This window comes from Acanthaster planci, linkage group LG09 (assembly GCF_054643075.1).
Source record: "Acanthaster planci isolate LZ-2023a linkage group LG09, COTS_SCS, whole genome shotgun sequence".
Lineage (NCBI taxonomy): Eukaryota > Metazoa > Echinodermata > Asteroidea > Valvatida > Acanthasteridae > Acanthaster > Acanthaster planci.
The window spans coordinates 10566214-10580205 of NC_141785.1; the positions used below are offsets into that span (position 1 = coordinate 10566214).

Here is a 13992-nt window from a genome sequence, read left to right on the forward strand (position 1 = left end):
ACACGATGACATGCCTTTGTATGTTGTCAAAGCGAACCTGCACTGAGAAAATCTGCTCACAACCCTACAGATATGTTGTCAAGTCCGGTTGAAGTCAGTGCATGAAGCTTTGCGCATAATTATGCGTAAAATTGCATGTATACACAACAGAATTCACAGAGTGAAGAGGGTGCTTGTTAGTGTCAACATGTTTCCTTCCTGAAATCACAATTGATCTTTCAGCCTTCAGTTTTCAGTATGTAAGTTGTAGTACATGTAATTTGGCACATAATAAAGTCTTCACGGCCTCAAGGATCTTCAATCCAAAAATCTTACAATGACCTTGTACATTTCCATACATGTAACACAAAATTCATCCTTTGTTGCAGAGACTATCCACTTCAAGAGTCTTGCAAACTCCTGTGGGAACCTTCCTTATGTACAAAACCTTTGGTGAAAAATTGATATTCACAAGGTCATTTTGACCTTTTTTAAGTGTTAAAATCAGGGGCAAGTGCATTTAAAGAACAGTAAAATTTCATATTCTGGAGTGAGCTCAGGGAAGTATGTGGCCATGTGAAGTCACATGATCTCTTTTCCTTACAGTGAAGACTGATGGTATATTATGGACTGGTAGCTGATGCTGGGGTTTCCCAGCCTCGCATTCAACTGTATGAAAAAGAGGCCACACCCCCAAATAGTACAAATACACAATACACATTTCTTTTGTACTTGTGATATTGCATTTATTAGGATTAAATGCTTGTACACTATCGTAACAGCTTTTTTGTAATGTACAAAGGTTGGTTGATAAAGATCGACATAAATATTGCACCAAACAGCGTCTACATACTCTGTAGCTGTGTTTTGTTTGGCTGTATATACAGATTCCTATTACTATAAATCACAGACAATGAAATAGGGAAGGGGTGTGAGACATGGGAATGAGAATCACCAACTGTGCAATGAGTTTTATCCAGGATTTTACCTACATATATTTGGGATGTTGCTGTGGGTTTGAAATGCATCAGTCAAAAAATGGGGGGGGGCTCGGTTTGCTTAAGATTGTGACTGTGTGTGACAGACGGGGAGGGGGAAAACTGAACACTATTTCTACAGAACAAAATTCCATAAATTTCAAGTAAGGACTTTGCTATTGTACATTTTAAATTCTTTTTTTTTTTTTTACTATTTCTTTTACAGCCTGTTATGTTAGGGAAAATGCTAGTCCACAAACACTTTCATCAAATCAGTCACTTGGAATAAACATTTTATGAGTAACTTCCTGGAACTTTTGCTGGTGCATAATTGTATAAGCATTTCTGAGGTTATGCACAAATTCTACATAAACATTTAAGTTGCTTTGTGGATTTTTACATTCCTGTTGGTTCTTACTGCCTGTCGTTTTTTTTCTTTTTCAATCTCCCTGGTTCTGTTCAATTCAAGTCTTGGTGTCTCTCAGTAATGCTGAAACCCCCACAAGAGGCAAGTTTGCGAGATTGTGATTAACAGTTAACTATAGTTCAGCCTAATCATGACCAGTATGATTGGATGATTGAACTATCTACGGTAGTCATCAAATATTTTGAACCAGGCCTTGATGCATGGTTGCATCAGTGGTTATCAGCAGCCTTTGGGGAATTAGGTACAGAAGGAACCACTTATGTCAAGGTAACTGTATATGACGGAAACTGTCAATGAAGTAGAAGATCCAACCACGGCAAAATGTGACAGTTGTGGGGTTTCCGAAAGTGATTTGACTAGGGTTGTTATGGGTTGGTACACTGCGTGTAAATTTGTGCCACTAGTGGTCAAACTACAGTTAGTGCCTGAGTTTACAGCTTCCTACAAAACCCTTCAATTCTTTCACGTGAAGGGTTTTAATAAATCACAGATTCAATCCCACATCAGATGTAACTCCTACAAAACTCAGCTTATTTTCTTCACTGGGGCGTCTTGGAAGCAGGCTCTACTTTGAGCTTGAAGCTGTCTTTGATGACCTTATCAGCTGGCAACTCTGCCGACAAGACTCATCCAAATCCCCCAAAACAAATATTTTTAGATGGAAGTCCTGCACTTGATTACTTACTGCCAGATCTCTTGAATTGAATTACACATGAGCCTGGCTGGTTCCAATCCCAGGAGAAAACATTTAAGCAGAAGGGGACTCTCTTGGACCCTACTTGAAGAAATTCCAAATGAATCGTTTACTGTTCTTGTAGTTTGACACTAAACAATACGGGTTCCAATCCGCACTGAGAACATTGTTAGACCTCGAAGGTTGGTCTTAAAAGAATCTTGAACTCTGACGGTGTGATGCAAATGTCTGCGAGAATTGTGTTGTAAGTCCGACACTTCAGATATGAATCTTCATTCAAATCCAACGAGTAGATATATTACAGAAGCTCACAGCTTCAATACTGCAAAAGAACTCCTGAATACTGACATGATGGGTTCACTTTCTCACACAAAGTCTTCATAGAACTTCGCGTGTGACTCTGCTTCTCCTTTGTGGATATTTGGTCTTTGAGAGTGTTCAAATCTCTGAAGGTATGAACCAAATTACTGTATGAATGATTCTGTAACCAGACACTCTAAATGGTTTTTACCCCACCAGTACAATTGGTTCCCAGTTCACACAAACGGATACTATTCAGAAGTTGACAGGTTTGCTCTTGTTTGAAGAAAATGAATGACCAACTGTTACTTTCCGAAGGTGTACTGAGATTATCTGCCAAACCTGCTCCATGATTGCACACTCCAGACAGTTCTTATGACTGGTTCTAAAAACACAACTGGGTATTTTCAGGACCTTGTTGCTCCAGTCCTGTTGAAAGAACTCCAGTGCAACTTGCCCTTAATTACTGAACGGGTGGCAAGAATAACTGAAAGAATGTAGATTATACACTTCAGATCAATCCGACGACACACATTGATTTCTTGCAGTGTCGACGGCTTCAGTCGTGCTTGAGCAATTCCTGAATAGACAGTTCTGCAGTCAGGTACTTAAGGTGAGATACTACTGCAAATGGGTTCATCTTTACAAAGGGAATGTGTTTAGAACATGACGCTTGGACTTCAGACTTCGGTCTATGCTCTGAAAGATTGGCTGAATTGCTGTGGGGTGCGACAAGAGTTATGCTATGGTTGCTCACTCAAGACAGTTCCCAAGGTTGGTTCAAGTCTCACCAGAGGACATCGTGACAAAAGAAGACTGATTTTTCAGTCCTGCTTGAAGAACTTCTGGATGACCTGCTCCGTGGTCAGGTCGCTCTTGTAGTTGGCCAGGTAGTCCACGATGTTGACAGGGCTGGGCGAGCTCTCCCGCAGCAGCTTCCAACGGCCCAGCACCTCGTTGTAGTCGTTCATCTTCTCAAACTCGCTCGTGTTGATGTAGAGGCGGATCAGGCCCCGGTAGTCGTACTCCAGACCGCTGTAGCCGGGGCCAAACAGCTTCTTCCCTGTGGGTGTTGAGGAGGGGAGGGACCAGTCAATATGGGCAATTCACAGTAGTGCCCCTCCAAGAGTTGACCAATCACAGTGCATAAAATCTGTCAACCCAATGCGCGTTTGGAAAGGATCGACAGATTTCACGCACTTTAATTGGTCAACGCGTTGCAAACTCTTGGAGACGCACTATTGTGAATCGCCCCCTGTATTGGTGGAAATTTAAGGCTCGTCTTTCCAAACCTAGCAGTCTTTAAGTTATGTCATATCTGTGCGCACTTGCCCTTCAATTTTCTTCACTGCACCTTTTGAGGCACTCTAAGCACACAAAGCACATTTTATTTATTGTCATGCGCCCTACACGTTCCATGTGCTTTAGCTTTGAATGGACAAAATTGAACTGTTATACACAAAAGGAGGACTTACGCTATTAATATAAATAACAATAAATGCTTCAATCATGCGTCATCACAGACAAATCAAAGCATTTCACACTTATTTCCGCTGTTCAGTACTGGGTCATGAGATCAATTATTCTGCAACATGCAGCCCCAAAGTGGTCTTGGTGTCATTTTGTTTTTTGAATTCTTTTTCTGTGAGCACACCCCCAAGCATACCTATGTCAATGGACCTCAGGTACAGTTCCTCGGCTTCCTTGTATTGTTTCATATCATAGTTGTACAACGACGCCAGGTGACCGACAGACAGCGCAACCTCATAGTCCTCCTCACCCAGTAGCCGCTCTTTGATGGTGATAGCCTTCTTGTGCATCTCCTCCGCCTCCTATTGGGCACACAGGGAGAAAATATTTCACCCACTTATAAATGAAGTCAGGAAGAATGGCCGAGTTTTGTGTTGTGATTACTGTGCATGTCACATCACCGTACTGTAACGTCACAAGAGTCAGGTAATGATCAACATCTAGAAAGCTTGCAGCTCTGTGATTTTTATTTAATCTCTAACCACCCCAGCACATCACAAAGAAACCCTCCAAAAATCAAGCCTCAATACACATGAAATACAAAATCAAGCCCCATGATGTACAGTACTACTGTGACATCCAATCCACAAAGTTTACTTCAACATCCCGGTACAGATTTCTATGGCTTCAGGATAGTAAGGGCTTACAAAAATATCTTTGTGAATACATGGACGCAAACTAACTAAACCCTGCACTACCTTGTATCTGTGCATGGACTGGTAGAGCCTGCCCAGGTTACCATAGTGCTTAGCCGTCTGGACGTTGAACTCTCCGAAGGCCGTCTTGGCCAGGTTGAGGGAGGACAGGTGCAAGTCATGGGCTTCCTGCAGGAGCTTGCCCTCTGTGTCCTTGTCGTGAGAATCGATGGCAATCTCCTCCAAGATAAGAGCTGCGACAAAAAAGGGTTTTAGTTTTAGAGACAAGGCAAAACAAAAAAATTGCCCTGTATATCAAACATGAATATTTTAAGTGAAAACGAATGACAAATAAAGCTTTTAGTGCCAACACATTTTTTGAATACGATGTCCTTTACTGGTCATTACCGCAGCAAGACCACAATGCTATGCTGTTTTCTTGTTTACCCAATTGTGAGTATATTGGCTTCAGGTATTTATGTTTGCAAAGGTCAAATAGTTATGACCTTACAGACTGACCTTTGACCCTTCTCGACGATGCTAATAACAGGTGGTTCTCTGGCAGGATCTGGGTGATAATGGAGATGGCCTTCTCTGCATGCTCTCTGTGTTATGATACACAAACAAATATGATCAATACAAAAACCTTCAACATAAACACAAATGGTTATTTTAGAGGGCGGAGTGCAAACAGTAACTGCAACACCCTAAAATTTTCAAAAGCAACCTTTCTGAATGCTCTACCAAAAAATCTACTACTTTACAGGAAACCAATGGCACACTCTTTGAACTCTCAAGGGTCACTTAACCCTTTGTAAAAAAAAAAAAAAATAGATTTGACATTCTTCCATCTTGAATAATCTTCAAACAACTCCAAGACTCGGTGGATTTGGCATGTTTGGAAGGGTCATAAGAGGATTAGGGTTAAAAACAATACAGAAATGTGTGTCTTTTTGCATTAGAATGCAAAGCACTATGATTTCACTGTCTCAAATGTTAATGGTGCCAAGCAAGTGCCACATTCTTTACAATCAAATTCTTCACTAGTGGAGGTTGAAGATGTTGTGTTGAAAGACCCCAAGAGCTCTACTCACCGAGCATCATCAAATTTGCCTGAGCTGTACTGGTGGACGTAGGATGCGTATGCCAAATCCTCATGTGCAATGGCTACATGGAGGTTACGCCCCCCGAATGCGGACAGCCTGATATCAAGGGCTTGCTGTCGGGGTAGAAATTGAAGATTACAATTTATTTAGGAAGATTATTATGAAGCGTCACTAAACAACATCCAAAAGTGACGTATTTATATTACCTATTAGCATTGGAATTCACTTTCAAATGAATTGGAATTCAGATAGGTAGAATGCAAAACCAGTTACAAACTGCATGCTGACTGCACTGACTTGAAATAAGCAAATCGAAAATGTCTGGCAGTCCGACATTTTGATCCCACCAAAATCATTTATGAAGAGTAGAGTTCAAATAGATGTTATTCAAACTGTTAAAAGAAGCATTAAGTGAGAAGAAACAAACTGTAGAAGTACCTGATAAACAACCGTAGACTGGCTGATGGAATCGATGTTGAGCAGATAGAAGCCAAAGTCTAGAAGGATGTCTGAATATTTGGGATGTCTTGTGCCAAAATGCTCTCTGACAGTGCACAAAAGACACAGAGTATTTCAGTGAACTATTAGAAGGAAAGCAGATTTGTTCATTATCTCGCTGTACTATTTTCTGCACTACTGTTCATGTGCACCGCATGTCCCTGTTTTGTACTGTTACAGTCTACAAATACTGCACAGCATGAAGTGTTTAGAATGCAGTCAACTTGGTACACTGAATAACTTTCTCATTTCAATCTAAAGTCTCTTCAGGTAACATGTCAAACATGAACGTAGGCATCTGAAGGTTTGATCTCAATGCCGACTTTCACGAGGAAACAGTTCAGAACATGCCTTGATTGCTCACAAGTCATTTTGGCTCTCTGCGTACATTTGATGGCACTCTTTATTTCTTACATCATCACCCAATTCTAAATAGGCTATTTTATTGCACGCCTAATGGCACTTCCACCTCTAGTCCTTCAACAAAATTCTGTGACTGGGGCACTGTTGCATCAAATGGTCACCCAATCCCAAAGTGACAACACCATCAATATGAATTGTTTTGAAATACAACATACATGTCCCATGTATACTCTCAGCTTGAGCAAGCTTTTAAGTTCCCACTCTCCCGATTTTCAGTTCCTTTACCTGACAAGAAAGATGGCATGCTTTATGAGAAGCTCCGCCTTCTTGAATTCTCTCTTGACCACACAAGCCTTGGCCGCCTGCCGTAGAATATGAACGATGCAGCGGACCGGTATGTTGTTGTTGATGCCTTTGAGGGCTTGAACGCAGTGGTTGTAAGCCTGTGACACAAAAGAAGAGGGTACTTCAGTCGATGTTCAGCTGACAACCGAGAACTGGCTAATGTAGAATTCAATCACAATTCTATGAAAAACTGGACCCAACCGATTCAACTATTCAGCACTTTTTTAGGGGCATTACAAAACTTGGCAATACATGACAATCACAACGCCAAAAATGTGGAGCCACAGTTTGTGTTGTGATACTGAGTCTTGGATACACAGATTCAAAACACTGTCAAGCCCACATTTTCATGGACAACAAGTTCTCGAAAGTAGTTCACCAGGGTGATCTCGGCAAAATGTTGAGTACGGGTCTCAGCAAATTTTGGGTGAGAATTGAATTTTGGATGTACTGCGACATCGAAGCTTGATCAAACAACGCAGGAGAAACAAACAAGATAAAAATAACATGAAAAAAGAACTGACAAACCTCGTCGTACTGGCTTTTGGCAAAGAGAAGAGCGCACATTTCACCGTGAAGGGCAGCAAGGTTAAGCTGTCTCTTCTTCTTCTGCAGATTATCCACAATGCTCATGGCTTTGTTATAAGAATCTTCAGCTTGGGCATATCGGCAGTTGGCATTCCGCACATGGATCAACCTACAAGCGCAACAACATTCAGCAATATTTATATTGCTTGTAATATGATTATCAGCAAATAAAAAAATGAACTGTTTTCACGGATTATTTCTAAAGTGTCAATGTGCTGATGTCACTACTAGTAGCCTACTCATCAGGCCTGTAATAATTCCAAGAAACCCACCTCAGCTCCCTTGGGAGGATACAGCTTTATATTGATATTTCAAGTGCGACTTTGCAACTCAACGACACTATAATCACCTCTATCCTCACAGGTCCTCAATTACTCCTGGGTGTAGACAGACAAGCCAGGGTATTAAGACTTTCCAGAGACTGCACCATGTGACCACCTACTGGATTCAAACCCTTGACCCTATGACTGGTAGTTACAGACCTTAACCAACAAGCCACACCCTCCCCCAATAATTACTAATAGACACATACAACTTACATTGTACAGCACTCATATGCCATGCACTGATGGGCTTCATCCTGGTGTAGCATGCACAGTCTGAGACAAGCATCAATGACCTTCTCTGCCTCATAGTACCAACCTGCCTCAGACAAGAATCCACCTATGACAAACAGACAGCGAGGAGGAAAAATTGAACTCAGTATGTACTCCAAAGCTGTTGAATCAATGTGCAAACTGTGCATAAAACGTTGCCGTTAATAAGGCAGATTTCACAAGCAAATGTACATGTACATGATTAATGACCCAGAAACTAGTAGCTTATCGGTACTTTACATGCTACATATGCACATGGCACAGATGCCTGTCAGTGTTGAAAAGAACAACACTAATATGTTCAATTTTCAGCTGTTTCTATTACAAGTACTTCTATTTGGATTGACAGGATGAATCTGAATATCTGTGAACGTTAGAGTGTCCCTGAAATATATGGAAGCATACCAGTAATCACATATATACAGTATACAGGGTTTCTATCAATCAAAATGAAGGCTTTCAATAGCTTCGTGTATATCCCAGGGCTTCTCTCAAGGCTGCTGGTGAGGAAGAAACACAAACAGCAACAAAGTACGGTAGGCATAGTAAAAATGTGCACTGCTGACTGTCACCAGGACACATACTCTCATGAGTGCATTTACATTCAATCTGTTTTCTCTGAATAACCCAATCATTCACAGAGCACGCTGAGTGGTCTTCTTTGACAGTCAGAGCCTGAAAGCAAACTATTCTACGAATTGCAGTCTCAGTCTGGTCAGTCCTGTCAATCGGTATGGTCAGTCAGCTTGGTCAAGCAGTTTTTTCATTTGTCCAAACGAGGTTAATGGGAATAGTAGACATAAAGGTTGGCTATCTTAATTCGGAAGAGGTATGGGAAATTTTCAATCTTGAAACACATTTACACGTACCCTGGATACGGAAAGACTCTTTGTGTTACAACAAGGTGTTGAACCAGGCGAATCAAAGCTGACTACCGACGTGATTACCAGAACAAGGGGAACGTAGACTGCTTCAAATTTGTTCAATTTTTTTCCATTTCAACTTTCAAAGTTCTACTAAATAAGCAAGCTTACCGAGTGAAAATGCTAGCTGAATGGCCTTCTCCATGCTGCTGGTCTGCTCGACACGCAGCAGGGTAGCCTGAGTGGCATAGGAATCAGCCAGCACTGACGCCACCTTGACGCCATGGTCCATCAAGGCTTGCAGGCAATGGTGAAGCAGATGTCTGAGTATCGAACACACAAACATTTCATTCTGTCATGGCGTTGCACTGCATTTCATGTGTGCTTTCTCCTTGTCACTTCAGAGCTCACCACAATGCAGTTTTAATGCTTTGAAACCTAAATACAAACTTTTGAAAGGCGTTGTATGATTTTGCATAAATGACCGTGAATTGTGAGTTCACAGTAGAGAAGAACTGCATAGTGAAAGATCTTGGTACTTCGAGCTGTCATTACGCCATGCCGTACATACACGTACTGATACTGTGGGATGGCTACATACATGTAGTTATGAAATTAACAATGTAGATACTGGTACATGTACATGTAACAATGATACGGACACAAAAAGCATTTCAATGCCTTATTTTATTAGTAAAGAGAACGTACACATACACGTGTACATGTATTTATCCAACTCTTAACAAATAACCTTGACAGTGATGAACAGATTGGTGCTTCTGGACAAAATCCATACTGTACATGTACTGACATTTTTTGCCTTCATTGCTAACCGTATGCTGTGCAAAGTCCAAAGCAGGGATGCTCTTTTACAGATATTTCTCAGTTCTACAACAATGCATTGTTAATGCTGAGACCCAATGAGTTAAAATGCGCACTAAGTCGGTAACCAGTTTCTATTACTCAGTGCAAACCATGCGAATGCATATTGCTAATGCATCTTACATGTATACTTCTGATAGAAAATGAACAAGTTTACACTTTATTCGATAGTACATGTACATCGGGCATTGCAAACTATTTGGAATAATTTACATTATTTCACTATGTTCTACAAACACACACATATGTATGAATTCAAAATGTCTGCGCTCAAGATGGCATCAACGTTTCTAAGTCCATGCAGGGAATTTGAAAATGAGGAGATGGCACTCCAGGAAGTGAATACAGCTCTTTGCGTCATAAACATGTACCATTGCACATGGGAAATGTATCCTGAATTATGTTTTCAAATAAGAAACCCACATTCTTAATTTCCTACATAGGTTGCATGTACGTATCCTAGGTTACCAGTGTGTAAATAATTGTGTGGGATCTAATGACCAGACCATGTGTTTATAGTACATGTTGAGGACTACTCCCTCTTCTCAAAACATACTCTTTGAGTGCTACACAGTGTACAGGATGCACAAAGTTTTAGTCTTTGGTTACCAGACACAAACCTTGTTGAGCAATATTTTCTTAGTTACTTGTATGTACAGGAAATATTGCCCAATAGAGTAGGGGAAATCCCAAGCCTGACAGCTTATCCAGGAAAAACAAATACAGTCACCAGAAATCTGAGTAAATCAAACTTCGTCTATTATAAACTCCACCCATCGTTTTACAGAGTTTTCCCACAGCCTTCCAGAGATGCCGTCAGGCATTTCACCTTAAAAATTTGGCAGTCACAACGTGACTTTTTCAACGAGGTTTTCTGCAGCCTTGTACATCAGCATTAGAAAACATGATCTGATTTGATGCATTGGATGGAACTTGAACCCCTTCATAATGAACCTTACCAGTGCTTTTCACTGATATCATCAGAATCCATGTACAGTGTACATGATGGAGAAGGTCCACCAGAGATAATGATGTATGGGGAAAAAAATCAGTGATTGTTTTGTAAAGACACAATGGGATTGGGGGAGATAGATAAATCTTTGGCTCAGAAGTGCTAACATCCCTCTTCTACATATTGCTTAATGAAAGGTGGACCATTCAGTCACACAGAGCTACCACACCTGTATGATGTGCTGATGAACAACAAGGGGGCACATAGCACCCCAGGCACAGGCCATGGTGCCATTTGCTCTCAAGGGTGTACAAATCACCATGGACCCCTACACAGCAGGCAACAATATAATGGCAGCAGTGCTTCGAGCTCACACCGAGTACGTTACACAGTTGCAAAATTGCCATGGCATGTCCCACACAGACTCAAACATGTGCAGAGGTGGGCCCCAGGGGAAACTGTTGCTGGGCAAAACAAAACCCCTCGTATGAGTCATTCACACACAATACAGTCCACAGCATGTGGAAGTACTGTAGTTACTCTGTTTCAACTGAATGGATAACTTCCCCATGATAGGGAAATACTGCGTGTTGACACAGGTTCATACGCATTTGGAGTTGGGTGCATTTGCACTGAGCATGCTCTATCCTCACATGTGCACTATGCACCAATTTGAAAATCTTAAACCAGGCAGTAGGCCTACCTTCTCGAGTGTGCATGTCTCGTCAGAGTTGACATGTACATGCACGTGTTTGTTTATATTAAATTATACACATGTACATGCACTGCATGTGCTTCCAAGTTTTGAGTTCTAGATTCTGGTTCTGCTGGGATCCAAACGTCAGGCCCTTCATATCAGTGTTAAGATTATTGCTAGTGTTGAGTATTCCAAGAGGTACAACTTGAATTAAAAACAATGATACTCCAAGAAAAATTAGGAGCCCGATGTTTGTCACCGGTTGGTATTGCTGATAACATCAATGGAGGGTTCTACCTTTTGTCGTTGGCACGTAAAACTTTAGCAAAGACATCCAGCTCACAGAATTCCATGCCCAGCTGACAGAGTCGACCTTGTTTATACAGCTGTATGAAACACAGAAAATAGAGCTGACAGTCTTATGGGATACATTGGCCAGGCTTCTGTGCATACTTCAGTGGTCAGATGATTCAATGATGTCTCATTTACACATTTGAAAAGAGGATATTTTTCAGAAAAGAAATACAATGCTTTTTTTTTTAATATAAGCCGCGGCATATACGTTGATTCTTACGTGGAAAATGTCCCCACAGAAAATACGCTTTTATACGCTTATTTTTTGGCCAGCATGACAACAGAATATGCACTGTGTTTTGGGAGACTTGGCAAACAGAAATTTTACTGTGAACAAATTCTCATCTGGTTCCATAAATATGTATTGTCACTGTAAATTTGTTTTTATGAGATGGAATTCAGACCTAGTGCAATTTCAAACTTTATTTCCCTTTAAAAAATCCCAAGAGCCATTGATCAAGAAAAGAGTGAAACATCCTACAATTTACAATGTAACTTGGAATTCAATTTAAAGCATTATTAACCTTAACCCCCTAGGGTGTATGTAAAATCATATTGAAATTGGAGGATTTGGGACTGTTGGGGTTAAGGGAAGGTATTGGGACTTTGAGACATTGTGGGAAGGGAACAAAATTGAAATTTATCGGCATGGCCTGGCTGAGATATGATCCCACACTTGTGTACTACATGTATATAACCGTGATTACACAGCCAACTCAATAACCTGTGGACAGAATTCAGAACACACGCTCACTTCCACAAGGAAACAGTGCAATAAGCTAATATCATGGTTGGCATGATTGGTTTAGAGCCATGTTTAAAATATTTAACAAGAAAAGTAATACGTATCCAAACATTGCCACATGACAGCAAAATAAACATTTCAAAAGTACAAAACCATGAAAAGAGAAAGATGAGAGGTGCCTGTGTCCTAAGCACCTGCTAAGTAAAATTGCCAGAATGTTGTCATTTCTATACAAAATATGCATTTCTCCATTTGATTCTATGAAATGTAAAGTGTTAGCACTAGGCCGTTACTTTGAGTTTGAACTAACATGAGGCTTCCACTTCCAGGTACATGTACAGCGTACTGCATTTCTCCAGCTGGTTCTTTGTTAACACACTGCAAACTACGGTTTACATGGTTTAGTTAACAAGCAAGTATGAACAATGGATCGACATACAGACATGTGTAGGCCTACTGAAGGCCTGGGCCTAGGCAGTCCAGTATACAGTAGGCCTACAACAAGCGCAAAGGCATGACCCGATGACATGACAATGACGATCAGTCACAGATGTACATGTACATGTACATGTAGCATTTGGCTCTGCCTCAAGATTAGCAACATTATCCGGCCAGTTTCCAAAGACAACACGCAATTTCAGGGATTTAACAACTCCATCGACTGTGAAACTTGCCTAACCTTGTAATAAACATCGAACTGGATGTTTTCCGGAAGCGATCGAAGCTCCAGTCGGTGACGAGAATACGTCGACACGACAGCAGTAATGGCCGAGTTGTACAGGGTCTCCGGAACCCACTCCAATTCACTCGCCACCGCCATTTTGAGAGTGAACGACAAGTACCAATTTCACGGTTCTACTAGTCTGTTGACATTCATGTTACTAGCTGAATGTGACAAATACTTGCACGGTCGGTTTGACTAGCTTGATGACACAATGATGACAATATATGCACAGTTGAGTTAGCCTGTACATATGTACATGTACATGTACATCATCATACGATCGTCATACATCATCGGCACTTTCCGGGGATGATCGTGAAAACCAACGTGCGCCCTCTACAATCTAATAGTACAAGACATGCAAGAGTTGACATGAAAAAAAAACACCAAAAACAAAACTCTAGCTCTCCACATTAATCCCCTCCAACGAATGCTTTGCTCCCCCCCCCCCAAAAAAAGAGAGAAATCTTGCTGATGCCCATGCCCATTGATATAACTGGGGTGAAATTTCTTGAAGGTGCACACATGGGGAGGGGGTGGACCGGTGGTTTACACAGTGTGTTGGGGGGGGCTACGGACTTCCACTGGGGTTGCACATGCCCCGCGCCACCGCACTATATACATACACTGCCAAGTATGAAGTCAGCATCATTCTGTTAGGCCCGGCATCAGCCTAAAGCAGGCATTTACAGATCTGGAGGGGAGAGGAAATGAAAGCCATGCTCCAAAGGGGGGGG

At 41.3% G+C, this 13992-nt stretch overlaps 1 protein-coding gene across 1 annotated transcript; it reads right to left on the reverse strand.

Moving 5' to 3' along the window:
• Positions 1-1142: 1142 nt before the first annotated feature.
• Positions 1143-13570, reverse strand: LOC110980653 (amyloid protein-binding protein 2-like). The gene is made up of 12 exons (XM_087141096.1): positions 13211-13570; positions 11730-11818; positions 9073-9224; positions 7982-8105; positions 7383-7551; positions 6795-6952; positions 6087-6192; positions 5637-5761; positions 5062-5147; positions 4606-4796; positions 4044-4209; positions 1143-3440 (listed from the first exon to the last, which is right to left on the reverse strand). The coding sequence occupies exons 1-12, from the start codon at positions 13349-13351 to the stop codon at positions 3202-3204; spliced, it is 1746 nt and encodes a 581-aa protein (XP_086997222.1). The 5' UTR covers positions 13352-13570; the 3' UTR covers positions 1143-3201.
• Between the last annotated feature and the right edge of the window lie 422 nt (positions 13571-13992).